Raw genomic sequence first — 27,512 nt, 5'->3', positions numbered from 1 at the left:
TAGGAAAGGGTACATGATGGGACAGCTCTGTATTATTTCTTACAATTGCATATGAACTGCAATTATCTAAAAAAAAAAAAAAGCTACCAACCCATAAAAAGACATGAATAATCCTTAAGTGTAAATTGCTAAGTGAAAGAAGCCGGTCTGTAAAAGCTACACACTGTATGGTTCCAACTACATGGCATTCTGGAAAAGGCAAAACTCTGAAGACAGTAGAAGAATCAGTGGTTGCCAAGAGCTTGTGGGGAGGGAGCGGGGATAAACAGGTAGAGTACAAGGGATTTCTAGGGCAGTGAGACTATGCCCTATGATACTATAATGGCAGTTACATGACATTATGCATTCATGAAAGCCCATAAAGCAATACAACACAGAGTGACCCCTAATGTAAACTATGGACTTTAGTTGTTGTTTCTTTTTTAAGATTTTATTTACTTATTTTAGGGAGAGAGAGAGAGAGAGAGAGTGTGTGTGTGTGTGTGTGCGCGCTCAGGGGAGGAGCAGAGGGAGAGGGAAAGGGAGACAATCTCCAGCAGACTCTACACTGAATGCAGAGCCCAAAGCGGGGCTCGATCCCAGGACCCCAAGTTGTGACCCCAGCCGAAACCAAGAATTAGATGCTTAACTAACTGAGCCACCCAGGCACCCCTGGACTTTAGTTTTTAATAGTGTATCGATATTGGTTCATTAACCATAACCAGTATATCACACTAAGGCAAGATGTTAATAATAGGGGAAACCATGTGTTGGGAGGAGAATGGGTATATGGGAACACTCTATACTTTCCGCTTAGTTTTTCTGTAAACCTAAAACTGCTCTAAAAATAGTCTATTATTAAAATAAAATTTAATTAAAAAAATTCATAGCCCTTTCTAATACAATACAGAGCAGCTTTGTTTGCTCTCCAGTATGGGGGGAAAAAAGCTATGCTTTACAAATCCCCAGGGATGGCAGAGATTGCCTATGAAAAAGGAATAGGAGGAAAAGAGCAAAGTAAATGAGGGTGTTTTATAATAGTTGCCTGGGATTTGCTTGCCAGCCCTGCTGAGTTCTACAAGGAATGTTTGCCTTCATTTATTTGCAAGTGTTTGAAATCTTTGTTACTGTGTCCTTGGAACATGGAAGAAGTTAGGTTATTTTTCAGCATATCTATGAATATATACTTTAGTATTCTAGAGAGAGTGACAGGGTGGGCTCTTTCAACTTTCTGATCCTTTTTTTTTTAAAGAAATTATTTGTTTACTTGAGAGAGAGAGAGAGAATGAGTAGGGGGTGGGGGAGAGGGAGAGGGAGAAGCAGCCTCCCCACCAAATAGGGAGCCCTGTGTGGCTCTATCCCAGGGTCCTGGGATCATGACTTGAGCCAAAGGCAGGCCCTTAACCAACTGGGCCACACAGGTGCCCAACTTTTTGATTCTATAATCAAAATCACAAGTTCCCTTTAGATCACAAAGGATAGAAGAAACAGTATTTGCTTATACTTAGTGCATTATGGGAAGGGGGAATCTCCTTCTTTAAATGCTTCTCAAAACAATTCAATTAGCAATAAGAAAGAGAGAGAATGAAATAGTAACACAAAAATCAAAATCTACAGATTTTTTCCATTAAACTTTTCTAGAAATACATATTCTATATAATGTAATTATATATTACAAATAATGTTTTTAAACCAATTTAGGTTTTTCCCGAAAAACCTTTCTAATGGGATATTTTCAGGAAATGAAAAATGCCCCCAAACAGGCAGCCACTAGAAAATGCAGAGATGACAATCTTCATAGTTATGGAATCTTTCTCCTTACAATTAAGGCTACAAATATTTTCCATAAAGAAACCAAAACAGAAATGCAACTTTTTTCTTCCTCCCCATTTCTGTTACTGATTACAAACAGTTAAATGAAAATAGAGGTGTTAGAAAAAGGAATAGCATATTCTTATATTAATTTCTATACCTTCTAAATTCCAAGCTAAGGCATAAGTTTAATTCTGTGACTCCGGACTGAAATTTGAGAAAATGTCTTTATCTCATTTCCCTCTTCCTAATGCCCCCTCCCCCGATACTAGCTGATTCCACATGACTTAAGTAGATTCCATCCTGCTGGCCCCTATGATTTACAGTAGTCTTCTGGGGTGTGTTTGACCGGAGTTGATCAGATTTTGTGATTGGTTCAGAAACAAGTACAAGACCTGACCCAGGCCAATGAGAATGAATATCAGGACTTTTCTCTGCGAATGTTGTGCCAAAGATGCTTTCTTTATTCTGATGCATGTAAGCAGGGAAGTATATTGCCCAGGAAGCTGTTAGCGGGTACTTGGTAGAATGATAGAACCAGGCTTGGGATGAAGCTTACCCCAAGGAAATCAAAACAGAGACAGAGAAGCCAGAAAATGCTTGGCGGCATACTTGAGTGGCTAGATGAAGCCCTACCAGATCACCTCTGAACTTTCCAGATATGTGAGCTACAAATTTCCTTTATTGTTTAAGCTAGTTGGCCTCTGACTTTCTCTTATTTTCAACTAAAAGTATGCTGATATAGTTATTCTCTCCAGATCTTCGTCTCACTGATGTAGGTCCAAAACATATATATTAAGATGGGAGTCATAAGGAAAAGTGAGGAAGTCCAGCCTAAAAGCCCGCAAGTGGGGGCCTCAAAGAGGAAAGAGAGCAGAGAACAGAGCTATAACAAAAATGGATATACCGCTGGTCACAGACTCATCTGGTTTCATAAGAAACATTCACTCCTTTTTAGCAAAGCACTGGAACCATCACTCAAGCTGCTATAAGGAATAGATGTTCAGTAAGAGCCATGAGGAACTTACCTACCTTTGATGTCAGGGATACAAAGAAATAATCAGCTGGCACAATCTGTTATTATTAATAAATTTGTATCATGAGAGAGGAGAAATAAGAGACAAAAAGGAAAAAGGAGGATAAAATAATGGACACTCAACCCCTTTTCTTATTCTTCATACTCCATTCTACTTTCTCTAAGCCTACATTTTCTCCCGCCTACTCTGTGATACACAGTGAGTTTACTGGCTTTGAGTGGCCATCTGAAAGTATTAAGGACCCTGGGACCCTGGGGCCAGTATTATCATTCTGGATGATAAGTCAGCACTAGGCTGACAAGCTTCTACTGGCTCACAAAAATTGACTGATAAATTTTCAAGAATTCTGTGAGCCAGTAGTTAACTTCAGTAAACACAGCCCTAATTAAAAGTGAATTATATAAATTTAATAATTAGATAAAGTATTTAAAAACAAAACAATAAATACTCAAAAAGTATCACTTTCTAAGTCTTTTTACTGCATTTTGCTATTATCTATGCTCCTGATGTTATTTATATCTGTTTGTATGTGTATGGTGGAAATACTATATAATGTATTACTGCACATATTTTCCTAAATCTCCTTTCAGTGCCTTCTTGACGGTAGCTTGAAATCAGCTGTGGTGGGTGTATTTATACCATAGAAATTGGCAAACTCTAAAAACCAAGTTATTCTACCCAGCACCGCCCCAAAGAACCAGTTGTTAGGTATTTACTAGCAAGGTACTAAACAGGAATATGTGAAGTCAACATATTTTGCATAAACAAACAAACAGCAAAAGACATATCTAAATTATCTAAGGTTTTCTTCCCTTCCTTTCCAATAGTTAAATTTATAACTGGAGCAGGAGTTCCAAACCATCTGTGAGGGGAATCTAATGTATGAACACTTTACTTAAACCTTCAGAGTGAAGAACACTGTCAACTGAGCACACAGAATCTAAGTTCAGCTGTTCCCTGCCCTTTATTGCAAACCCCTCTGCAGGGTCTTAACAGTGTTTTTAATCTGGATGCCTGATAAATGATATAACTTATTCAGGATACATATCCTTGCCTTGATGGATTAGAAGGTTGTCTTTGTGGCATTAGATCATCTATTGAAAATAATGTTGCTAGGCATACCTTCCTATTGATGTCATTTATAGTGATCCAGAATTTTCCCTTTATTTAAAAATTTTATAGGACTTGATATATTGTATTTTGCTACTATTACAAGAATCAACAATTATTTATGAACAGTTGAATATCTAATTATAAATTGATACAGACATATAATCCAAGGGTCTTGGCCATAATCAAAGTAATTTCCACAAAAAAACCCACAATTTTTAATCTGCTAGAAATATTAAATAAGTGTTAACCAATATTCTTCCTCAGTAGTATCCTCAAATGTACAATACTTTTGTAGTTAAATTAAGATTTAAAATCTTACATTAAAAAGTTCGAATATTTTGATTTTTGAGTATACATTCCTTCTATCTTTCATATTGTGGAGCCCCATTACTATGAGTATTAGAAACCAAATGGAGAATTGCATTTTATTGAGACAATATGTGATCTTTGAAAATGTGATCAGTTCCTTCTTCAAATCTTACATTAATGCATAGTCTTTCAAACAAACACTGGACTTAAGTTACCCCAAAAGGAAACATTCTTTTTTTCACATTTATTTCATATGCTAACGTTCTGAAACTTGATCAAATGACTTATGTGTATGCAGGTAGTTCGACATATTTAATGTGAAATTTTGATCCTACCAAAAGCTACATATTTAGTTAGATCAGTGAATCTAATTCATAGTTTGTAAAGAAACTCATTTACACATAATTGTAGGAAGACAAAAAATCTTTTAAAAAGAACCTCTTTCCTCATGATTCCCTGGCAGCTGCAATTATGGTAGAATGGGCAAAACCAGTGGAGGGGAGTTAACCAAAACTGACTTGCTCTAGGGTGGTTCTATTGATTTACTTAGAAGCCTGAGGCCAACGATTTTCTCTGCTCTCACAGGTCTCTTCTGCCTGTTCGCAGATAGTTGGCGTAAGTGGATTGAATAATAGTCCATAAAATATGCTTTATTTAAAAATGTAACATACATATATACATATTATGTAAAAGATAATAGTCCAGACTGTGATTTTGAATAATGCCTGAAAAGACAATTGGTAAAAAGGTCATTAATAACTTTCTTTACATTAAAAAGTTGATTTTGAAATCCATCTGAGATGCTTTAACTTCCTATTTTATATCTCTGCTTTGATTTGAATTCTACAGCTATTATAGAGTTTTCAAAAACTTACTATTAAAATATTATCATTTAATAACTGTAATTTTATAAACATTTAAGAAATGAGATTACCAATATATTGAATTGCACAATTTGAATTACACAATCATTTAGTACTGTTTAGGAAATACACATGTACAGCATATTAGAGTGAAAAAAGACAACAAAGAAACCAGGATGATAGAATAGTATGGTTGGACTTAATACTGTGATATCTACTTGGGTAGTAGCTAGAATTTAGCCCTCTGCTGCTACTTTTCTGAAGGACCTTATCAGAAGTTTGGAAAACTATAGCATGCTCAGAAAATCTGTGAATCCACAAGATGTTACTGCACAACAAATTTAAAAAAACACGCTTTTCTCTTGGGGTTATGGAATGTTAACATGAAAATTTAGACCAAGGAAAACTAATAAACTTGTACACTGAAGCATTAGGTTAAGTTCTTTATCTCCCCCAACTTCCGTATTTGATATGTGGTACTTAAGGCCTTCTCAGTGTCCTAATTTTAACATTGATGGCCTGATTAATAAATTATAGTTTAAGATATGCTGATGCAGGAAAAGCAAAAGCAGTCTTCACATAATCTTCCGTCTGAATTTCTAGATTTTATACTCTATACTTTTCAAAGTGCCCTTGCAATTTATGTCAATATTATCATTGTCTTTGTTATTGGAGGAACTCAAATATGCTGATGTTTGACTGCAGCACACAGCTCAGTGAATTAGAATCATGGAATTTTAGAATTAAACATATCAGCAAATCCAACCTCCTCATGTTCAGATGAGGAATCTGATGTCTGGTCTGGAACCCAGGGCTCCTGGTACCATATCAACAACAACACTCCATTTAGAACCCAGGCTTCCTGTTTTCAGACCACAAAGCTAAACTCTTTTCCTGAAGTCACAAAAACAGTCTTCTGTGTGCTGGGAAAAGCTGTTCACCAGTCATGCAGGGAAAAATTAAAAACATAAACAAAAAACATACCAGAAAAGCCCTCACAGAGCCCCAGTGAAAAAACTGTAGGGTGACTGCAGCAGCCTTCCAAGGCACTGTGGTCTTCCCTGTTTCTGAAGTTCTTTTAACCTGTCAGTTATGTCTGTGTGTAAGACCGGGGGACAGCGTATGCCCTGTTCTTCTTATGGTTATTTTCATTCCAGTTCATTTTCCCCACCACTTCTGGACAGATGTCATTTGCTCTAGAGAGCATCGCCTTCTTCTATTCTCACTCCCCCTTCTCTTTCTGTCAACTTATCACTCCCTATCATTTTTATGCTTCTCTATCTCTCTCCCTCCTCCAGTATTCAAGTCTGAAAGAGTTACTGAGTGAGAGAGGAACAGGATTAATACCAGAGAAGATGTACTAATTAGGCACAAATGGCACAGAGCCCCCACAACTAATTCATGCATGGATAATGACAAAATATTTTTGTATTTTTGTCTGTCTTTTAGAATAGCATTTGTTAGGTGGTAGCAACATGGTTCTCTTACTTCTGTATAAAGCACGGAAGTTTTGTTTCACAGCAGTAACACAAGACAACTACTCTCATCAGCTCTACTCCTTCTAATGTTGATGATGAGCATCATGATTGTGATCATGATATAGTGATACAATGACGTGAAAGTATAGAGCCTTAGTGTCAGGCGATACTTTCTATTAATTATTTGTTGGGAGTGTGGTATATTTGCTGCTGGGACATAATTTGACACCAAAAACATAATGGATCTGTAATAAGTAACAATTTGGGGCGTAGTTAGTAGAGGTTGGAAGTTATCTACATTTTTACTCATTCTATCCAGTTCTATGTATTTTAGTCTAGATGGGTAGGATTTTTCATTAATTCTTTGCGGTTATTTCACCTTCGGGTGGAATAAGTACTCTGATGTAAAACTCTCCTTTTTGATTCTTATGTTTTCCTACTGATTGATCTCAAAGGCTCACCACTATAGTGTCTCTCCCAGATGACAAGAACCGGAATGAACTTCCAGTACGTGTTAAAAGACAACCCATTTAGTCAGCTCATTGTCACATTTCATTCTTCTCCAGGCTAAATGTTTTTGAAAAGTGATATAAAAAATAAAGGAGTTGTAACGTACAAAAGAAAAAAAAATCCTGATGCACAAGGGGGGAAGGAGGTGAGAGAAGGGCTTCGAAAACATCCTTCTCTGTTCAGTTTTATAAAGGAAAAGCCAACCCAAGTTTGATTTACTAAGTGTTATAATTAAGATTGAAACAGTTGCATGCTCTATCTTAAATTACCCAGATTTTTACTGCTGTGAAGTATTTGAAAGTTTGGAGGATTATTCCCAAAAAGGTTTCGTTGCAGTCTGTCTCATCTCTGTGTCCACGACACTTCCCTAGCTCTAGATCTCTAGACACCATGTCATATACAAATAGTAAAGTTCCATAGAATATGTCAGAGGAAATAAGAGAGGGAAATTATTTAAGCTGTTTCATAAAGTACTACAGCTATTTTATCTGAGGTGAGTTAAGAAAGCCTGCGATCATCCTGCATTATCTGGATACTTGACCTCCAAACACAGGCAGAGCATGTGACTCCACTTAAAGGGGCTGGAAATCTACCCGTGACCTGGGAGGGAGGCTTCAGCAGCCTTTACATGGCCAGGACCTACTAGTGGTAAGATAATAGTTTGGAGGGTTTTTTTCCCCTTGAGATAGAATTGTATTTTTTCTTTATATTTCATAAACACAAAAGTTATAAGAAAAAGATATTCTTACCCTTGTAGGTCTATGTCAGGACTACCATAGAGTAGAATCCGACACATGATTTAAACTGGGAATACATTAAATGGATCAACTGATTCATGATTAGAATGCAATTAGAAAATAACTTATCTCAAGTCCAGTTTTAAGATAAATAATTTATTCTCAAACTCAAGTGTTCATCTAGGTTTTCCTTGTTGATCAGGAAAACTATAAAAACAATTTCAAGTAAACTACCTGAAGCAGGAAATATAAAGAAACATAAAAATGTAAAAGATGTGTGAATTTTTCAACTTTGGACTGGTACAAGTTTAGTTCTGGAATCTGATTCAGATTTATTCTCACTTTATACCAAGCTAGTCTGACATCATAGTAAAACATGGAAACTAAGTTGAATCCAGTATGCTAATTTTATATTATAGAAAATGAAACTTAACAACAGGACTCTTTAGATATGACTACATTGTATAGGGAGTATCTAAAACAATCTTTGATTGGTTCTATGCAGTATGCTTTATGGAAGGTGAAATAGGAAAACACTATACTTACCCCTGTTCCCGGCTGCCCCCACCAGATCTCATGCCTCTAGGTCTCAATAGTGTTCAGGTGAAAGGTTACATTTCCTTGTCAATGGAGGGGAAATAAGGAGGCATTCTGAAAACTCCACAGATATATCTGGAATGGCTCAAATCAGCCCTTAAAAGCATCTGGATAGTCTACCCATTCACTTTTAAAATTGATGCTCTCCTTGGCTCATTAAGTTGACTTTCCTTTATGACAATCAAAATGCAATTTATAAAGCATTGCTTTCTAGAGTTATTTGCCAGAACTTAAGGAAAAGGAGAGTGGAATATCATCTTGCTTCTAATTTATATTAATTTTTTTTGAGTCATATGCTTTGAGACTACCTAAACTTTATACTTCCCTAGACATTATAAATAAAAGTAGATTTCTACTGAAAATATCTTAGTAAAGCAATTACTAAATATGATGACTGGTTTCACGGTGAAAGAAATTCACAATATGAATTCCAACTTAACAGCTTTTGTGCAAAAAGGATGATAGAATGTACTTTTAATGTTTTATGTAATATAAGGTAAAAGAAATCAAGATTGCCATGTGGGTTGGACCATGAAGACAAGTATGAGACCTGTCCCAAAAAAGGAATTGAGAGTGATATTAACTTATAATGTGAAATGTGAAAGGCAAGCCAAGCAGAATGTACATCAGCTGTCAGATTGCTTCATTCCTTTAGAGCAGTTGTTGATCTGAAAATAGCTTTCAGATGAGAAAGGATGACTGCAAAAGGATTAGTTACCATAGGCTTTTCTACACCCCCTAGAGCTCCAGGTTTGTTATGACAGAATAGCAAAAATTTAAAGGAAGTAAACTATAGAATATTAAATAACATCAGGAAGGATCTTTGTTAAGGCTGAGCTAAATTAATGCTAAAAAAGGATTTTTATTGATACCATTTCCATGGATTTCCTTCATGATGGCTGATGCTTGCTGTTTTCTCTGCTTCACCATGGTATTGTGTGAAAGCATGGTTTTTTGTTCCCTGTAGAAAATAAAGGAATGCTATTGAGACAATGTGAAGAACTCATTTGGAGTGTTTTATAATCATCCTTTTGAAAGAGCGCATCTTTGTTCTTTATTAGGAATTTATGACTGCTTTCTACTGAGTGACTTTAATATGCATTCTCTGTCTGGTGACAGAGCATGTTATTCATTGACAGGCAATGTCACAGTGAACAGAAGATAATACTCAGAGTTTCAGGCCCAGTCTTATCTATACACTGTACAATGGTCACCAGGCAATGAGAAACAATGAAAGAGCTGCCTCCTTTCCCCTCCCTCTTTCTTTTCCACAGTTTATTTTAATCTGTCATTGTTTCCTTATTGGCCTTCATTTGTACCAGCATCACAGTACATCAGTTCCAACAAACTGTAAGAATGAAGAAAGGACACTAGATTAAACCAGAACTCTTTGGTGGTGGCATTTTAATATTAGCATCAACAGCTGCCCTTTAAAGCAAAGAATGCCCATTTATGAGTCATAACTCTGAACCTCCTTGGACAACTGACTAATAAAACATTTTAGGAAACAATATACTCACCTTGCTCTGAGACTGTGCTTTTCAGCAGGGATGAGTCCCAATTTGTGTAGGAAAGAGTGGAGATGGAATATGGATGGCACTTGGGCCCGATGGTTTTTATCCCTGAGCCTGGGACGGCATGGTCCCTAGCTCTGACTCAAACTGGGACTGAGCCTTTCTGAAGAGACTGGCATCCAGCTGACATCAACTGACTATATATAGCACCAAATACTTCAGCTACTCATATCTTCCTGGCGAAAGGGAGGAACAGTGAAAGATTAGGTTCTCTCCATTGTGTTTCTAGTTTGTGAGATGGTTGAATGAACATACAGAAAGTCTTTATGGAGCAACTTCTCTTTGAGGAGATAGTAGCCAAAAGGAATTTTTTAAACTTTTTAAGATGTAGATCTTATGCTACATCATAATTGAGGTGGCAAGAGACACATACGTGAATTAGACCAGAAAGATAGATCATTAACCTTGACAATGAAAATATGGGCGATAATATCTATGGAGTTTCAAGAATGAAGAACGCAATGTGGGGTGGATCAGTAGAGCCATTACTTAAGCAGGAGTGAGAACTTATGCTAGGTTCAGAAAAATGGATAATATTTGAAAGGCGAAATGGGGGAACACTTGGAAGTGGCACTAAAGGTTGAGCCATGAAGTTATTTGAATAAAAGCTGAGACTCATAACTGGGTCATACTTTTTGAAGAGACCCTATTAAGAACAGTGCCTACAAAGTTGACTAATTTTTGCAAGGTCTGGAGTCAAGGATTCCTATTTGGGAGAATGACAGGATAACAGGTTTGGAAGGTAGGCCCTGTTGGCCTCCTTGTTGGTCTTTGAACACAGAAGAAGCATTCCCATTTCTGGGCTATTCCTGCTTGCTGTAACATGTTCTTCTTCTACCCATATGGCTTACTCTCTCATGCAATCAGGACTCCACTCAAATATTGATTCCTTTTAAAGCACTTCCCTAGTCACCTTGTCTAAAATATCACATGGTGCTATTCTCTGGTCCCTAATTATGCTTCATTTTTCTTTCTATTTTTCATCAAGATTAAAATCAAATGAAAGTGGAAGAAAAACTGCAAAAATAGAAATTTTAAAAAGAAGTTTGTTTTTCCCACATATAAGCTTAGTCCAGAGGTAAATAATCTAGGATTGGTGTGATTGACAAAATCATCAGGGGGCTCAATTACCCTCTAATTTTTTGCTCCATTATCCCTAAAATGCAGTCCCCTTGGGCCTAAGTGGCTACTCCAGCTCTAGCCAGCATGTTCATATTTTAGTTAGCAGAAAAAGGAAAAAGTGATAAGAAAAGCACACTGTTTCTTCTTCAAAACATGTCCTGATATTGCTCAGATCTCTTTTGCTTACATCCCTTTGTCCAGAACTTAGTCAAATAGCCATACAGAGTTAAAGAGAGGTTGGGAAATGTGGATTTTATTCTGTGTGGCTGTGTGCCCAGCTAAAATTCAGAAGTTAACTTACTGACAAAGGAGATAAATGGTTACTGTGTGACCACCCCCAGATTTTGACACAAGAACATATAGACATTATTTTATCTATCTAGTGTCTCTTTTTCCTACCAAAATACAAAGAACTCCATAAAGGCTTAGGCATCAAGTATGTGGTGGGCACTCAATATTCATGGAATGAATGAATAAATGAATGGGTTGGAGATTAATTGTGGAATGCATTAAAGGTTTGACATGATTTTGGAATTCTCTTAATTCCTATTATGTCAAACACCTGGGAGGAAAATACGATTGTAATAAATGAAGAGTAATGAATATGGAAAGATGGTGGCCATTTATGGGAGAAATTGTTTTGATTGAGATTGAAATAGTTACACTTTTGGTGCCTGATCATGGTTCAAGGTAGTAGTAGGTTTAAGCTAACCTATTACAATTGCTTCTAAGCAAATGTTTGCATTGAAGATATTAATTAGGTACCAAAGAAACCATTTTGCCAAAGCCAAATGAATTTAAATTCCCTCCTGAGATTCTCCAATTGCCCTTAAATTCCTGGCTCCAGCATTTACTGTAGTATGCTATTAGTTAAGTCTTCTAAACTCTTAGTTTTTATTTATAAAATAGAGATTACAGTTTCTACCACATCATGTCATGGACATTTTACATGTAACAATTTTAGAAATTTCTGATACACAATAAAAGCTTAATGAATATTAATTTTTTTCTTTACTATTATTATTCCTGCAATATGAAAGGATTAGAACAATCAACTGCATTATTCAGTAAAGAATAAAAATACATTGAGAAAAACCCAGTTTTCCTGTGTGGCCACCTTCATATGTTTCTAATTTTGTGTTCTATAGCTCTACAGGTTGAATTGGTGTCCTTGGCAGATAATAATTGTTATGTTAACTTTGATTTCTAAAATGAAAGGAGATTTAAAAAAAAATTAATTTATTAATTTGAGGTGGGGGGCAGAGGGAAAGGGAGAGAGAAACCCAAACAGACTCCACACTGAGGGTGGAGCCTGATGGAGGGCTTGATGCAGGGCTTGATCTCATGACCCTGAAATCACGACCTGAGCCAAAACCAAGAGTCAGACGGTTAACTGACTGCACCACCCAGACACCCCTAAAATGAAAGGACATAATTTAAATAATTTTAAAAGTTTTAAAGAATGTAACACCTTACTTGTTTTTGTTTTTCAGTTATACTTAAAATTGTTTGCCTTATATTTTAAGCTCATTCATACATATCTTTGGTTTCTGAGTTATTGTTGTTCTGAAAAGAAGAAAGAACAAATCATTGGTATTGTAACTTTCAGGCAGTGTATGCTATCCATGTGCTTCATGACAAGGCTAAATGTTAGAAAAGAACTTTACTGGTTTTTATAAAGCATTTTCAGATGGTCCATTCCAAAAGCCAATACATTTAAATTTTAAATTGAGTCACAGTTAATATATTTCTATTTCATCTGCACAGAGATCTGGCTCTAGATTAAACTTCCCTCACATTTGTCATATTGCCATCTTCCTTTGTCCTCAGCACCCTCCTCCCATCCCCAAGACCCAGGACCGCATCCTACCCCCGCGCGCCGCATACACACTCCGTACCAGAAAGGGATCTTTCCTACCCCCAGGATCTCAGTGCCTACACTTGTCTTGCCCTATTAATTATTCTTATCCCTGATGCTTTTTCCTAACCCTAATTTAAGTGGAATAGTACTTTAGGATTCCCTCAAGGCCCTAAGTATTTTAAATTGAATGGTGTTAACAATGAAAGATGAGCTCTTTTCTTATAAGCAAAATAATGGGATTCTAATGGTAGAACTTGGTGTTTGGGAGGCTAGTGAGGAAGATGTTTATGGCACAACTGGTCAGTGTTACTATAACCAAACTATTTCCATTGCTTGGGCTGCCACAGTGTGTTTCCAACTCCTTCACCACTTGCTACAAGAAAAAAGAGATTAAATAAGGTGAATTTCACTGCCAATATACCACCTAACAAAAATCCACACCATGAAGACCATGAAAGGCAACCTTATTTAGCCAGTGTGGTAAACATGAGCCCTTTAGCCAAGTGGTAAACAAGGTCTACATTGATCTTCCTCTGACTGAGCACTTGTTTTTAGATTCTGTTTCTCCTTGTCCCATTTTCAGTCTATATTAGGTGACCGTGGGCAGTTAGAGATTAGGGCAGGATCCTGGGGTGGGGGAGCCCAGGATGTGGGAACTGACTGTCTGCTAGGTGGGCAGACAACATATCACCATTATTGAGGCTCAGTTCTGGAAGGTTGCACACATAACCCAAACAGGGCAGCTGCCAGGCTAATGTTAAATGACAAATCTGATAGGACGATCAGTTATTTACCAGCCTTTGGGGTGTCACATATGGTGCTAGCCCTGGGAGGAGAGAAAGGATAACAAAGGTTTTAAAAACTTACAGACGGTGAGACTGTCTAAGGACTCATGGGTTTTGGTTTGTGTGAAAGGCCTATCTATTCTCCTTATGGCTAATTGGCTTGCAATATCTTCCATGGTTTCTATTTTTTTACATCGAGGAAGATCCAGCTTATAGTCAATCTCATTACCCAGACATAGCAAGGCCAGAATAGTTATAAGCAGTGCTGTGTTGATCATCCCACTTGCCAAAATGAGACAGTACAAGACAAATAGGGGAGTTTGCAACTGGTCCTACTATAGCAAAGACCTAAGGGCACCTACCGGGGTAAGAGGAACTATTACAGCCACCTGTAGTTAATGTTTGCTAGGCAGGGGCTGTTGGTCACGCATTGGTCTATACTTTCGTAACCTACTCCGCCTGTAAATCGAGGGTGAGATGTTTTACCTTAATCTGAAAGGAGAAATCAAGTCCCCCAAATTGTGTGTATATGTGTACTAAACAGCATCACGTAAACACATATATGCAGTGCTTGTGATCCAAATCAAAATTAAAGTAAGTGGAAGAGAGAGGAAGAAGTAAAACCATATGAAACTGAAAAAATATGATGTCCAAAGTGGACAAGAGCTTTTTCTTAAAAAAACAAAACAACTTTTTACTTCATCATATTTTTAAGCCTTGCTCTTGTTTTACAGAGGAGGAAACTGACATTCTGAGAGATTAAGTAAAACCCCCATGCATCATCATTTTTGGAAATGATAGAGATGGAATTAACATTTGCTAATGTTTTGTCTGATCCAAAGGCTTTTGTATTTTCACTATGTTGTGCAGAAATGTCTATCTTCCCAATCTCTGAATATCTCTGTATTGATGTCTTCATAACAAAAATAAAGAAGCAGAGTTGAGAACTGTCAGAATAGTTATTTCAACGTGCTCCTTATCGATTCCCTTTAGAATGGAGCATCCTAACACACAGTTTATTTTGGCTGGGGTCCTTTTTACTTATAACATTTGTGGCCCTTTCCCAACTCATGTTTTTCTTGTTTGCAAGCTTCTACAGTTCCTCATGGTGTCTATTCTCAGGGTGCTTTCCTTTCCTTCAGCTGTGCAAATACTAAAGTTATTAAAGCGCTGGATATAAACAAATGGAAATATGTGCCATTTGCCGTGCAGACCTCTCCTTCCTTTCCTGGCCAGTGTACCACACACGCAAACATACTTACCACCTTCAGGGCCAAAAATAAGAATCAAATCCAGCTCTAGCAAAATAATCCATTTATAGGCAAACCCAGGGTTTTACCTGTCTTCCTCTGCGAATTTATTTCTCCTGCTTAAGCATTTCCTTCTAGGCTCTTAAATTAAGCCTTAAGGTAAACTGGGGTGAAAAGGAGAGTTAAACAGAACCCGATGACCAGCTTGTCAAGGACGGCTCACGTAATAGGGTTGGGAACTTGGAAAGAAAGAAAGTTTCATATACAGGAATATTAAGAAACAAGTTGCCAAAGCAAACCCGCAAATCATTTTTTTTCCTCTGCTTGCATAATCCCAGCATTTATCCAGAACTTTGTCACATTTCCTTTCATGATTCTAGCCAGCCTGTATTTTTCCTACAGTCTATGGAAGCATTTTCTTTGACAGTTTTCTTACCTGCAAGAAAATATTCTTCTGCTTTTATATACAAATTTAGCATGACCTAATTAAATCAAAGTTCATTAAAGAAAACATGAAGTTTTTTAAAGAATGTACAGTCAACAGTTTTTTGTGACAGAATCTGGATTTCACAGCTATGTATCACATGCTAGAGTATCAGCAGCATTGACTATAAGAAAAGGACAACCATAGCATCACTGTCATAAAGCAGTTCCATGGCAGAGTGCTTATCACAATGCCTGGCTCATATTAAGTGTGTAATAAGTGTTAACCATCATTATTATTATTATCATCATCAAAAGTTTAACTGTAGCATAAAGATGTGAAAGGATGACAAGCAAAACAATAGCTTAATTGCCATTTGCCAGCGAGACGCAAGAGAGGTTAGATCACATGCTAAAGGCCACACAGCAAGAAAAAACAGAATGGCTCCTTAATTGAAAAAGATGGATATGACTTGAGCTGTGGTATTAATGCACAGGAATAAAGCATTTGTAGATCAGAAGAGGGATTGCTAAGAAATAAAGCAACCGGAAACAAACAGTGAAGGTTCTGGAGTACTTGAGAAGTATATACCCTATGTGAAAGTGATTTGTCAGGGTATCACAACCTAATGGCATTTATAAATGAATAGGAATAACTCTCCATATTCTGAATCTGCTCACCATTCAAATGTCCACTAATTTGCTGGTTTCCCATGAGTCTGCCTAAATCCCACCCACCTACTACTTTATCTCATTAAACTATGACACCCGTTAAGAGTAAAAAATTCAGTGCCTTGTAAATGTTCATTGAATGAGTAAGAGAGTAAAAAAATGAATAAGAAAAAAATTAAATTAGATAAGAACCAGGAGAGCAAAATTCAAAAGAAAACAGAATTTCCAGTCACTGTCAATTTCTACAGAGAGCGACAAATGAGAAAAGATCGTTGGAGTTGTCACGAAGTCGGTCTTTGGCAGAATAGAGACATCTTTAAATGTGGTAGTCACAGAACCCAAATAGAAAGGATTTAAGACAATAATGAGTGGTTAGGAAGTGTAAGCTGCAAATGGAAACTATTTATTTGAAAGGACTGGCCATGAACTAAAGGGGAGAAAGAGTTCAGTCGCTAAAAGGAAAATAAGTTGCGTGTGTGTGTGTGTGTGTGTGTGTGTGAGAGAGAGAGTGTGTGCATGCATGTTTTGGAAGAGGAAATTTGAACATGTTTGGAGATAAAAGAGAAACAAATATTCATTTGTGAAGCAATAAGAATTTTGATAATTTGAGATTTGGAGTGGTGCACATCATGATAGATGTAGGTCTATGATGGTTGGTCATTGGAGAAAAATCCTGGTAGGAGGAAAGAAGTATGTGACATGCAATGTTTAAAAGGAAATGTGCAGTAAGGTTTGGTATCAGGGCCAGGTGGTGCCATCAGGAGGGTCTCCAGCATGCCATCACCAAGATAAATTTACAAGGGACCAGGTTCTGAGTAGGTCCAGACATGCCAACTTCCCAATTTCATTAGTCTTAGTAAGGCTATGCCCCTTCAGTTTGTGAAATTACATTTAAGACAATCATAAGTGGCTGATCCTGACCTATCTCCCGGCCTTTTCTCCTGTATTTCCAAATTGCAATTAGAACCCCCATTTTGGTGTCCTACAAACAGCATAACATTAACATATCCCAAACTGTGCTCATTGTCTTTCCTCTCAAATGAGCCCTCATCCTGAATTCCCCATATAGACATATAGAGAATGTAGACATCACTACCTACACTGCAGACCAACCCGGGAATCATCATGGAATCCTCTTTTTTCCTTTTCCTCTTACAATCTAATCAATCACTTAAATCACTTTTAGGCTGGGGAATGGAAGTCTACCTCAACCCCATCCCTCTCATCTGAAGGAAGAGAGGAGATAATAACCTGAGTATTGTCTCTCAAGACACAAATCTTGCCAGGTGGGGTGATGACAATAGTCACAGTGTGTTTATAGGACATACAACCAGGCATTGTTCCATTCTTTGCTCTCTATTCCAAACATGAAGCAACAGTTGTAAGGCAACTGCAGTCCCAGCCTTCTTGCTCTTCTCTCCTGGTTTTCATTTCATATGATTGACAAGATTATATTAAAATTATGTTTGGGCTTGATGTTGGTAGGCTCTTCGGTCTCTGCTCATGTTCATTGTTTTGGAACCTGAAGTTTTGCTAACAATAGGCTTTCTCTTCTACCTGATGAGCTCTCTTGGTGCGTTTCCATTGATTTTTCAATAGCCTCCATCTACAAGGAGTTTCACCTCCTTGTAACCTTTTCTGATCTTCCCAAGTAGTTTGTGCTTTCTCTTGGGTCACTTGCTCTTCTGGGTTATGTTGTATTGTGTTTAAACGTACAATACATCTATTATGTATTCAATCTCTTTGTTCTAACAAGACTCTAATGTTTTATTCTCTAGTAGATTAAGTCACTTTGTAACCCAGTGCTTAAGATAGTGATGGTATATCATAGTCATGTGGCAAATATTGCTTAGATAGCATAGTATAATGCATGGCGCATGGCAGGAATGTAATGAATTTTAGTTCCTTTCACCACTGTTAACTTAACCATTCATTCTCCATTCTTATCTCTTGATTCCATGATATGCAACGGTGGGTCAAGAAGTGATGCTGGTTAGGAGAGCTTTAGCTCCCTTATTTTGTATCAAAACTCTTGAGGCTGAAATAATGTTTATGCCATGCAAACACAACCTCAGTACATCTCAAATATACACAAATATCTTCAGTCAAAAATGCATCTTCAGTATTAGAAAGGATTTCTTCTTTTTATTGAAGTGTAATTGACACATAATGTTACATTAGTTTCAGGTGTTCAGTACAGTGATTTGACAACTCTATACACTATGCTGTGCACACAAGTGTACTACCACCTGTCACCATACAATACAATTATAACACAAGAAGCTTTGTCTCTTGATTCCAAAAAACCACATACTCCTGGTTTTTCTCCCATTTCTTCTTAGTGTATTCATTCAACAAATATTGATTGAGCAACTGGCATGTATTAGGTACTATTCTAGGCACTGACTAGTAGATCAAATTTTTTAAAATTCCCATCTTCATGGAGCTTACATTCCAGTGGGAGAGGTAGGCATAGGGCAAGATAAACAAGTAAAATATATCATATGCTAGATAATGATAATTATTAGGAAAAAATAAAGTAGAGAAGTCAGGCAGCATTGTTAGGGGGAGGGTCTGTGATTTTAGAATGACCAAAGAAGGCCTCATTGAAAAGGTGACATTTGAATAAAGGCCTAAAGCAAAGACAAGAGGAAGCCATGTGGATATATTAGGAGAAGAACATTCCAGGAAGAAGGAGCAAGTACCCTAAGGTGTTAACATGCCTGGGATATTTGAGAAAAGTGAAGAGGCCAGTGTGACTAGGGCAAAGTAAGGGATAAAGAAGTCAGGAGATTAGTCAAAGGTACATCAGTCTTTTATTGCTATATGTATCTCACTTAAGTGTCTTCTCAAAAGGTAGCTAGAACCTTTTAAAAATCAAATTTAACTCCTTTAGAGTATTCTCAAAATACTCTAATGGCTTCATATCCTAGCATAAAATCCAGCCCTAAGAATAGCCTAAAAATATCCTCCACATTCTTACCATCTGATAACTCTCTGACCACATCTTCTAGTCTCTCTCTTGCACTTGCTGCTCTAGACCTCCAAGCTTCTTTGCTTTGCTCAAACATTCCAGGCTGTTCCTTCAGCCAGGAACACTTTCTTCCACATATCTGTGTGACTCTCTCCCAAACTACTTCTGGTCTTTACTCAGTGCCACCTTCTCAGTAAAGCATTCCTTGTCTACCCTGTTAAAAAATACAATACCTCATGCCTCCAGAATTCCCCAACCTCCCTGATTTAATTTTCTCCATAATACTAATCACTATCTACCATATTTATGTAAATGCCACAAAGGCACAAACTATTACCTGTTTTTTGTTTTTTGTTGTATTTCTAACACCAAGAATCATATCTGACACATTGCTGACACTTAATATACTTTAATAAATGGATGAATGAATGCAATAAACATACAATCTAGGCAAAAAGTCTGCTTACTATGCAAATGTTGTTTCAAACTGGTCTCCTATGCCCTTTTCCCTCAAAATTCCCTCACTTAGGCTCCTTCTAAGTGAAATGCTGAAACACCCATAGATGGTACAGTAGTACTCTTGGGGTTCAAGAGTCATACTGAGGACTTCTTTAGGTCATGCCTTTGGCAGACATTTATAAAATGAGTAAAATGTGGTTTTTGGTTTTGAGGATTTCATAGGCCAACTGGGGAGAAAGTTGTATACTATGTGACTTGCATAAAAAGAAAAGGTTTTAATGTAAATATTCACAACTTCCCCTTCGGATGGCAATTCCTAAGTAATTTTTTGAGCCAAGGCAGCAGAGAGCAGCAAATTTGAAACTTGCTTGATTTACATTAAAGAGAAAGATGAGTGCTTCAAGAAATCTTTTCTTCTGCAGAAGAAAGGCCTTATTGGAAGTGAAGGAATTAAATGGTGATAATAAGATGGATGGAGAATGACCAAGCAATAAGTATGGGCTGAGATTTTAGCAATAGGGTGCATGGAGGGGAATGAAAAGAAAGATTTTGGAAAGGCTTCCAGAAGAATTGGAGGAAGCAAGTGGATGAAGAAAAGTTTTACATATTTATGGGTCAAGCAAAGGAACTGTCCTTTCTTTCCTCTAGACTATGTCAGTTTTATGGCCATTTTTTCTTTGGAAGAGCACCCAAATGACTTGGTTGCAAATATACCTCTAAGAAGCTGAATCAGTTCATCTAACATTGCTATTTGGTTTGGAAAATGTCTTGTTTCAAAATGATAATTTCAGTTTTGCCTAATCACTATGTAGCAGTTCGTTCTGACTGCAAGTAGAAAAGAAGATGAGGGGCTGTTCTTAGTTTTTTATTAAACCATGCCATCAGCATAGAGGAGAATGTTAAGGGAGCTATTGCATTTGGTACTTTTACAGTCAGAATCTATGAATCTATATGTGTATAGGACACTCCTTTCTACCTAAGAAACACTGCATTTATACTTTTATTAATTACTTTCTTGAATACTTTCCTCTTTTTTCCTCTTTTGTTATTTTCCTTCCTTTTTTTGGCTGAAATTTTATGTTGTCATTTTACACCACAAAAAACTATAGAATTTCATTAATGTTAAATATTTTTCCCATCCCTCCTATCTTTTTATGCAGGGACTCATAACTGATTGATGAACTGGTCCAAACAAGGACTAGAAAGACCCTTTTTCTACCTTTCCTGTTGAGGAATCTCTGAGTGGGGGATTTCTGTATCCCACAAGGGGATTGTCACTGGATCAATTAGTGGGTGAGGATATGTTATGAAAAAAATCTCCTCAATTTATTCTTAAAATTGCCAAATTGAACATTACCTAGTTGAATTGACTAGAATACTAAGGCTCTGAGACTATTGGGGGAATAACCAGAGGTTCCCAGGTGATGCATATAAAAAGGGGAGCATTGCCACCACCACCACCATTACCATCACCATTTATAACAACTATCACTTTTGTACCCCTTATGGTGTATCAGAGACTGTTCTAGGTGTTTTACATAAATTAACTCATTTAATCTTCACAACACCTAGATAAGTTCTGTTATCATCACCTCTTCTTTACTGGTAAAGAACAGAAACGTAGAAGACTAAGTAACCCGCCCTAGCTCAGAAGCGTTGTTGCAAAGACGCAAACCCAGGTTGTTTGACTTCACAATAGATGCTCTTTACAGTCTCTAATAGTGATAAGGGTCCAAACCATCACAATTCATGTCTCCCCATTAAATTTAAAATCTTTAAGGTAGACATGTCTTTTACTCTTAGTGAGATGCTTGTTGTCTTACGTATACTCGTTGCTGTAAAAACTTGTTGCTTTAGGAATAAAGCTGTTAGCAAGAGAGAGAGACCTGATTAACCAATTTAGCTGATTCTGGACAGATTCTGCTTCCTGTGTGCAGAAAATTTACAAAGTAGCCATGAATTGGAATGACTTTTAATGTGGATAACACCACTAAGTCTTTTATTTTTTTTTTTAAGATTTTATTTATTTATTCGACAGAGATAGAGACAGCCAGTGAGAGAGGGAACACAAGCAGGGGGAGTGGGAGAGGAAGAAGCAGGCTCATAGCGGAGGAGCCTGATGTGGGGCTCGATCCCATAACGCCGGGATCACGCCCTGAGCCGAAGGCAGACGCTTAACCGCTGTGCCACCCAGGCGCCCCAACACCACTAAGTCTTACCTTACACAGTTGAGCCTTGAACAACATGGGTTTGAATTGCACAGGTCCAATTAGACGCAGATTTTTTTCCCTATAAATACAGTATAGAACTGTAAGTACATCATTTTCTCTCCTTATATTTTTCTTAATAACATTTTCTTTTCTCTAGCTTACTTATTGTAAGACTACATTATATAATACATATAACACACAATGCATGCATTAATCAACTGTTTATATTAATCAGTAAGGCTTTTGGTCAACAGTAGGCTATTAGTTTTTGGGGAGTCAAAATTATATGCAGATTTTTGACTGTGGGGTATGGGACAGGGGGGTTGGTGCCCCTAATCCCCATGTTGTTCAAGAGTCAACTGTATATTTCAATGGCCAGTCCTACAATGAACTACAGCAGTTGAAGTCTCTTGTGTGAAGAAAGGCCCAGGCAAATTTAACTATTTCCCTTAGGCAACATACAATGGGAGAATATTTCACTTCTTAAGAATTTGTTCTTTACCATGTTTACTAAACAATTGCTAAAAAAAATAGGTGATTTTTAAAGTAAATACGTATTTACTTGATATATTTATGTATATGAGTCTGTGTATTTAGAAACACTTTTTCTTTTAATGTCTGTTTCCCCCAATTTTATTACTAATATTATATGTAAGTTATGAAGCAAAATTTTAAAATGAATACCTGTGAATATATTGCCCAACTTAAGAAATAGAATGCTGTCAATGCTACTGAAGCCCATATCTGTCCCTTCTATCTTCTCCCTGCTTCCCTGTCCCTCCCCAGAAGTCCTCTTAGTAATAAACACTTTAAGTCACTTCCTAGGTCGTCTTCATGGGTGTTCCAATGGGCATGTATATATTGGTAAACTATGTAGTTTGCTTTGGGTTATTTTTGAACTTCATAAAATATTAAGAAATTATACTCTTCTGCAACTTCCTTTTCACTGAAAACAGTTTCTAAGATTCATCTGTGCTATGTTATAGTGGCAGGTTACTAATTTTCACTACTGTTTAGTATTCATTGCATGAATATACCACACTTTTACTAATCCAATCTCATTGAGACTTAATTGATTTTTTTCCATTAGAAGCAGTGTTGCTACAAACATTTGTATATGTATGTCTCTTGGGGGCACTTACGCAAAAGCTTTTCTGGAGAATAAAGCTGGGAGTTAAATTCAGAGCTTGAAATGATTATATCAATTTATCCCCCTAACTCGCAACCTGTAAGAGTTCTGCTACGTTTTGCATCTTCCACAACATCGAACAGGTTAGACTTTAACATTGTCATTAAACAAATAGGTGTAAAATGTGGTTTCATTTGTATTTCCCTGATAACTAAAGTGAGGTTGTGCCCTTTCCAAGTTTATTGAACATTTATTCCTAGTTCTCTTTGAGAAATGTCTGTTCTTATCTTTGTCTCTTTTTCTATTGAGTTGTTTGCATTTATCATCTTGATTTTTAGGAATTATTAAGTAGTCTGGTGTTTAATCCTTCTTTAGTTATTTGTAAAGTGAGTACATTTCTGCTTTCCTTTTTAGACTTTGTCTTGACATCTTTTTTTATAGCTTTGGTTTAAACGAAGTTTAACCTTTTATGTATTTGAAGACATCAATCTTCTACTATATGATTGGTGCTTTTTCTGTCTTTTCTAAACTGCAGTCATACATTTTCTGCTAAAATTTGCAGTTTTGCTTTTTCACATTTAAGACTTTATTCCATCTGAAATTAATTTTTTGTGGGGTATGAGGTAGTGACCCAATTTTATTTTTTATTCAGATGGATAATACTTATCCTAGCTTTTTTTTAATTGTAGAATCGTGCATCTTTTCTAGCTAACCTAGAAATTCAATTCTGTCATTTATTAAGTTTTCATATATGTTTAGGTCTGTTTCTATGATAGCTCTTGTTTTCCATTGGCCCATTAATCTATTTCCATTTCAATATTACACAATCTTAAATTTTGTAACCCAATAATGAATCCATATTTGGCAAGGCAAGTACCCTCTTCCTGTTCTTCTTTAAGAAAATTCTGGCTTGAGGCGCCCGGGTGGCTCAGTCGTTAAGCATTTGCCTTCGGCTCAGGGTGTGATCCTGGCGTTCTGGGATCGAGCCCCATGTCAGGCTCCTCCGCTGGGAGCCTGCTTCTTCCTCTCCCACTCCCCCTGCTTGTGTTCCCTCCCTCGCTGGCTCTCTCTCTCTCTGTCAAATAAATAAATAAAATCTTTAATAAAAAAAAAAAACAGAAAGAAAATTCTGGCTCAGGGATGCCTGGGTGGCTCAGTTGGTTAAGTGTCTGCCTTAGGCTCAGGTCATGATGCCAAGGTCCTGGGATCAAGTACAGCATTGGGTTCCTTGCTCAGCAGGGAGCCTGCTTCTTCCTCTGCCTGCTGCTCCCCATGATTGTGTGTGCTCTCTCTCTGACAAATAAATAAAGTCTTAAAAAAAAAAAAAAAGAAGATTTTGGCTCATTGTGGATCTTCCACATACATTTTCAAATTATCTTGTTCATGTCAAGAACTGTGAGAGCAGTGAGATTTTACGATACTTGCAAGCCAACGGGTTATCTTACCACAGTAGATATGAACTCCTGAGTCAAAGATAGTAAGACTTCAGTTAAGGCACAACAAGCAGCATGAGCTTCATGTTTGCATCAGTTCTTGTGTCCAAGTACAACTGGGCAGCATGGATGGGCTGAGATGAATGCCTGCTTATGCACTGGGTTGCATTTTAGGAGAGAAACACTAAGCCTAGGGAACTTGAATCTTTTTTAATTAGCAGTAAGTGTTGACTGCTTTTTGCTATATCTTCCAAGGCCATTCACTATACAAACATCACTGACAAGTTAGTCCAGAACAAAAGACAGTCAGTGTCTCTTTATCTTTTAATTTTTCATGTATATTCTTATTTTTAAACTTTCTTCTACATCTGCAGTATTCCCCCTTTTCATTCCTAATATTATTGATTTTTTACTTGACCTTTTTGCTTGAATCAATTTTCCTAGGGATTTGTTAATCTTATTAGACTTTTCAAAGATCAATATTTAATTTTGTTTCTCTTCTGTTACATGCTTATTTCTATTTCCATTCTTCTCCATAAGATTTTCCTCTTCCAACTTTCTTTGGGTTTATTTATTATTTAATTCCAATATTTAAAAATTTTTATTACACTGTTCTCTTTAACTCCTGAATTACCAGAATTGTGTTTAAAACTTTGCCAAAAGAGAGAATTATTTTTAGCTCTCATTTTATTTTTAATTTCTGTGTTCTTATGATAAGCGATCAGCTATAATAAACAATTCAAAATTTCAAAGGGCTTAACACAGGACGAGTTTATTTCTTGTTCATTCAAAGTCCATCCTGAATATTTCTACGTATGACACAGAGAATAAGCTTCTACCCTTTTTAAAATTGCCAGCATTCTCAATGGGCAGCTCTGTATGTCTTAGATGAGGAAGCAAGAGTGTAGACAATTATACAGGATATTCTGTGTTTGGGCCTGAAAGTACATGCATCACTTCTACCTACATTCCATAGGACAGAACTAAATCTTCTAAATATAAAAGGGATTCTAAAATTGGGGTTTAACTCTATGACCAGGACTGATAGGAATTATTTGCAATATTGATTTTTCTTTTTTTATTCCCTCCCTTTTATTTTTTATTGAATACATTTACATACAACATCGTGTAGATTTAAGGTATATGTGTTGATTTATAACATTTATATTTTATGATTGCCCAACTGTAGTGATAGTTAGCATCTTTATCATGTCACATAATTATTATTTCTTTTTCTGTGGTGAGAATAATTAAGATCTAGTCTCTTAGCTAGTTTGGCAATTATAATACAGTATCATTTGTATATTCAGTACACTGTGCTTTATAGATCTCCTCGACTTACTTATCTATTGGTTGCAACTTTCATGGTTTTATCTACTCTAAGTATTAATGACTAAAAGATATGTGTTAGATATTTCCCACAAATACTTGCATTTGTCAATTTCTCTTTGTAGTTCTTTTTGTTTATATGTTATTTATTTTGAGGCTACAATATCAAATAATATGAACCTGTAAATGTGATGTTCTTTTGATTATATCTTGTTATTTTTATAGAGTTTTCTTCTTTACTAGTAGTATTTTTTTCCTTTAAAAAATAATTTTGGGGGGGCGCCTGGGTGGCTCAGTCATTAAGTGTCTGCCTTCGGCTTAGGGCGTGATCCCAGCGTTCTGGGATTAAGCCCCACATCAGGCTCCTACGCTGGGAGCCTGCTTCTTCCTCTCCCACTCCCCCTGCTTGTATTCCCTCTCTTGCTGGCTGTCTCTCTCTCTCTGTCAAATAAATAAATTAAATCCTTAAAAAAAAAAAGAATAATTTGGGGGGTGCCTGGATGGCTCAGTCGGTTAAGGGTCTGCCTTCAACTCAGGTCATGATCCCAGGGTCCTGGGATCAAGCCCCATGTCCAGCTCCCTGCCCAACAGGGAGCCTGCTTCTCCCTCTGCCACTCGCCCTGCTTGTGCTCTCTCTCTTTCTCTCTCTGTCTGTGTCAAATAAATAAAAATTTTTTTTTAAAAAAAGAATTTTGTCTGACATTAATTATGGCTTTATTACTTTCTTTTGGTTAAATTTGCCTGGTTGTCCTGAAACTCAGACTAGATATATTTTGGACTTGCTCTGTTTTCTTTATGTCTTAAAAGTATTTCCCATCTTTTTATCTCTATTGCTTTATTCTGTGTAATTTCTCTTTTTGCATAAGAATTTTCCATTTTATTAATTCTGTCCACCATGGTATCTATCTGCTACTTTTAATCCCTACATTGAATATTTACTTTTAATTATTATATTTTTATTTCTATATCTCTTTTCCTAAATCTCTTAATCCCTTGCTTATTAGTGATGTTTTTACCTCCCCATCCCCTTTTAAAACTTCCTTAAACATATACATTTATTTTCTAATATGTTCTCTGTATTTGTACATTTCCAGTATCCAAGTTCCTATTGTTTATAATTTCTATGACAATGTTTGTGGTGGCTTAGTTTTTTCTCATGTGTTTTGTGATTTTTCTTTTATTGCAAACTTTTCTTCTCAATAAAACACAATCCTTTGGACTTTTCTTTTCTTTTTAAAGATTTTATTTATTTATTTGACAGAGAGAGAGACAGCCAGCGAGAGAGGGAACACAAGCAGGGGGCGTGGAAGAGGAAGAAGCAGGCTCCCAATGGAAGAGACTGATGTGGGGCTCGATCCCAGAATGCTGGGATCACGCCCTGAGCCCAAGGCAGACGCTTAACGACTGAGCCACACAGGCGCCCCTCCTTTGAACTTTTCTAATTCATTCCTCCAGGGAGGATCTGTGTTTCCTTCTGACACATGTATGAGGACATTACAGACCTGGGTCTAGTTTAAATGGGTCCAGAAATGAAAATTTTTAGCTTACAAATTTCCATATCATGTAAACGGTGTAAATTTTGATCCTAAATCCATGGCTGAAATTTCCATTTGCTACAAATTCTCAGGAGAGCTTTGGCCTCGTATTTAAATCTCTTTCAGGGGCGCCTGGGTGGCACAGCGGTTAGGCATCTGCCTTCGGCTCAGAGCGTGATCCCGGCGTTATGGGATCGAGCCCCACATCAGGCTCCTCCGCTATGAGCCTGCTTCTTCCTCTCCCACTCCTCCTTCTTGTGTTCCCTCTCTCACTGGCTGTCTCTGTCTAATAAATAAATAAAATCTTTAAAAAAAAAACTC

At 36.9% G+C, this 27,512-nt stretch overlaps 1 protein-coding gene across 2 annotated transcripts in view; it reads right to left on the bottom strand.

Moving 5' to 3' along the window:
• The window catches only part of MYOZ2 (myozenin 2), a 37,882-nt gene extending 27,737 nt beyond the window's left edge, over window positions 1-10,145 (bottom strand). The window contains exons 1-2 of one of the 2 annotated variants that reach the window (XM_026499244.4): window positions 9,956-10,145; window positions 9,308-9,396 (exon numbers count right to left, since the gene is read on the bottom strand). In XM_026499244.4, coding sequence (XP_026355029.1) covers window positions 9,308-9,383 — 76 coding nt within the window. In that variant the 5' untranslated portion in view covers window positions 9,384-9,396; window positions 9,956-10,145. Of the gene's footprint in view, window positions 1-8,384; window positions 8,459-9,307; window positions 9,397-9,955 lie in introns of those variants that run through there. The other variant, XM_048212123.1, reaches the window with a different exon arrangement.
• Window positions 10,146-27,512: the final 17,367 nt, after the last annotated feature.

This window comes from Ursus arctos, unplaced genomic scaffold (genome assembly GCF_023065955.2).
Source record: "Ursus arctos isolate Adak ecotype North America unplaced genomic scaffold, UrsArc2.0 scaffold_11, whole genome shotgun sequence".
NCBI lineage: Eukaryota > Metazoa > Chordata > Mammalia > Carnivora > Ursidae > Ursus > Ursus arctos.
This window is presented reverse-complemented; position numbering and strand designations above follow the sequence as displayed.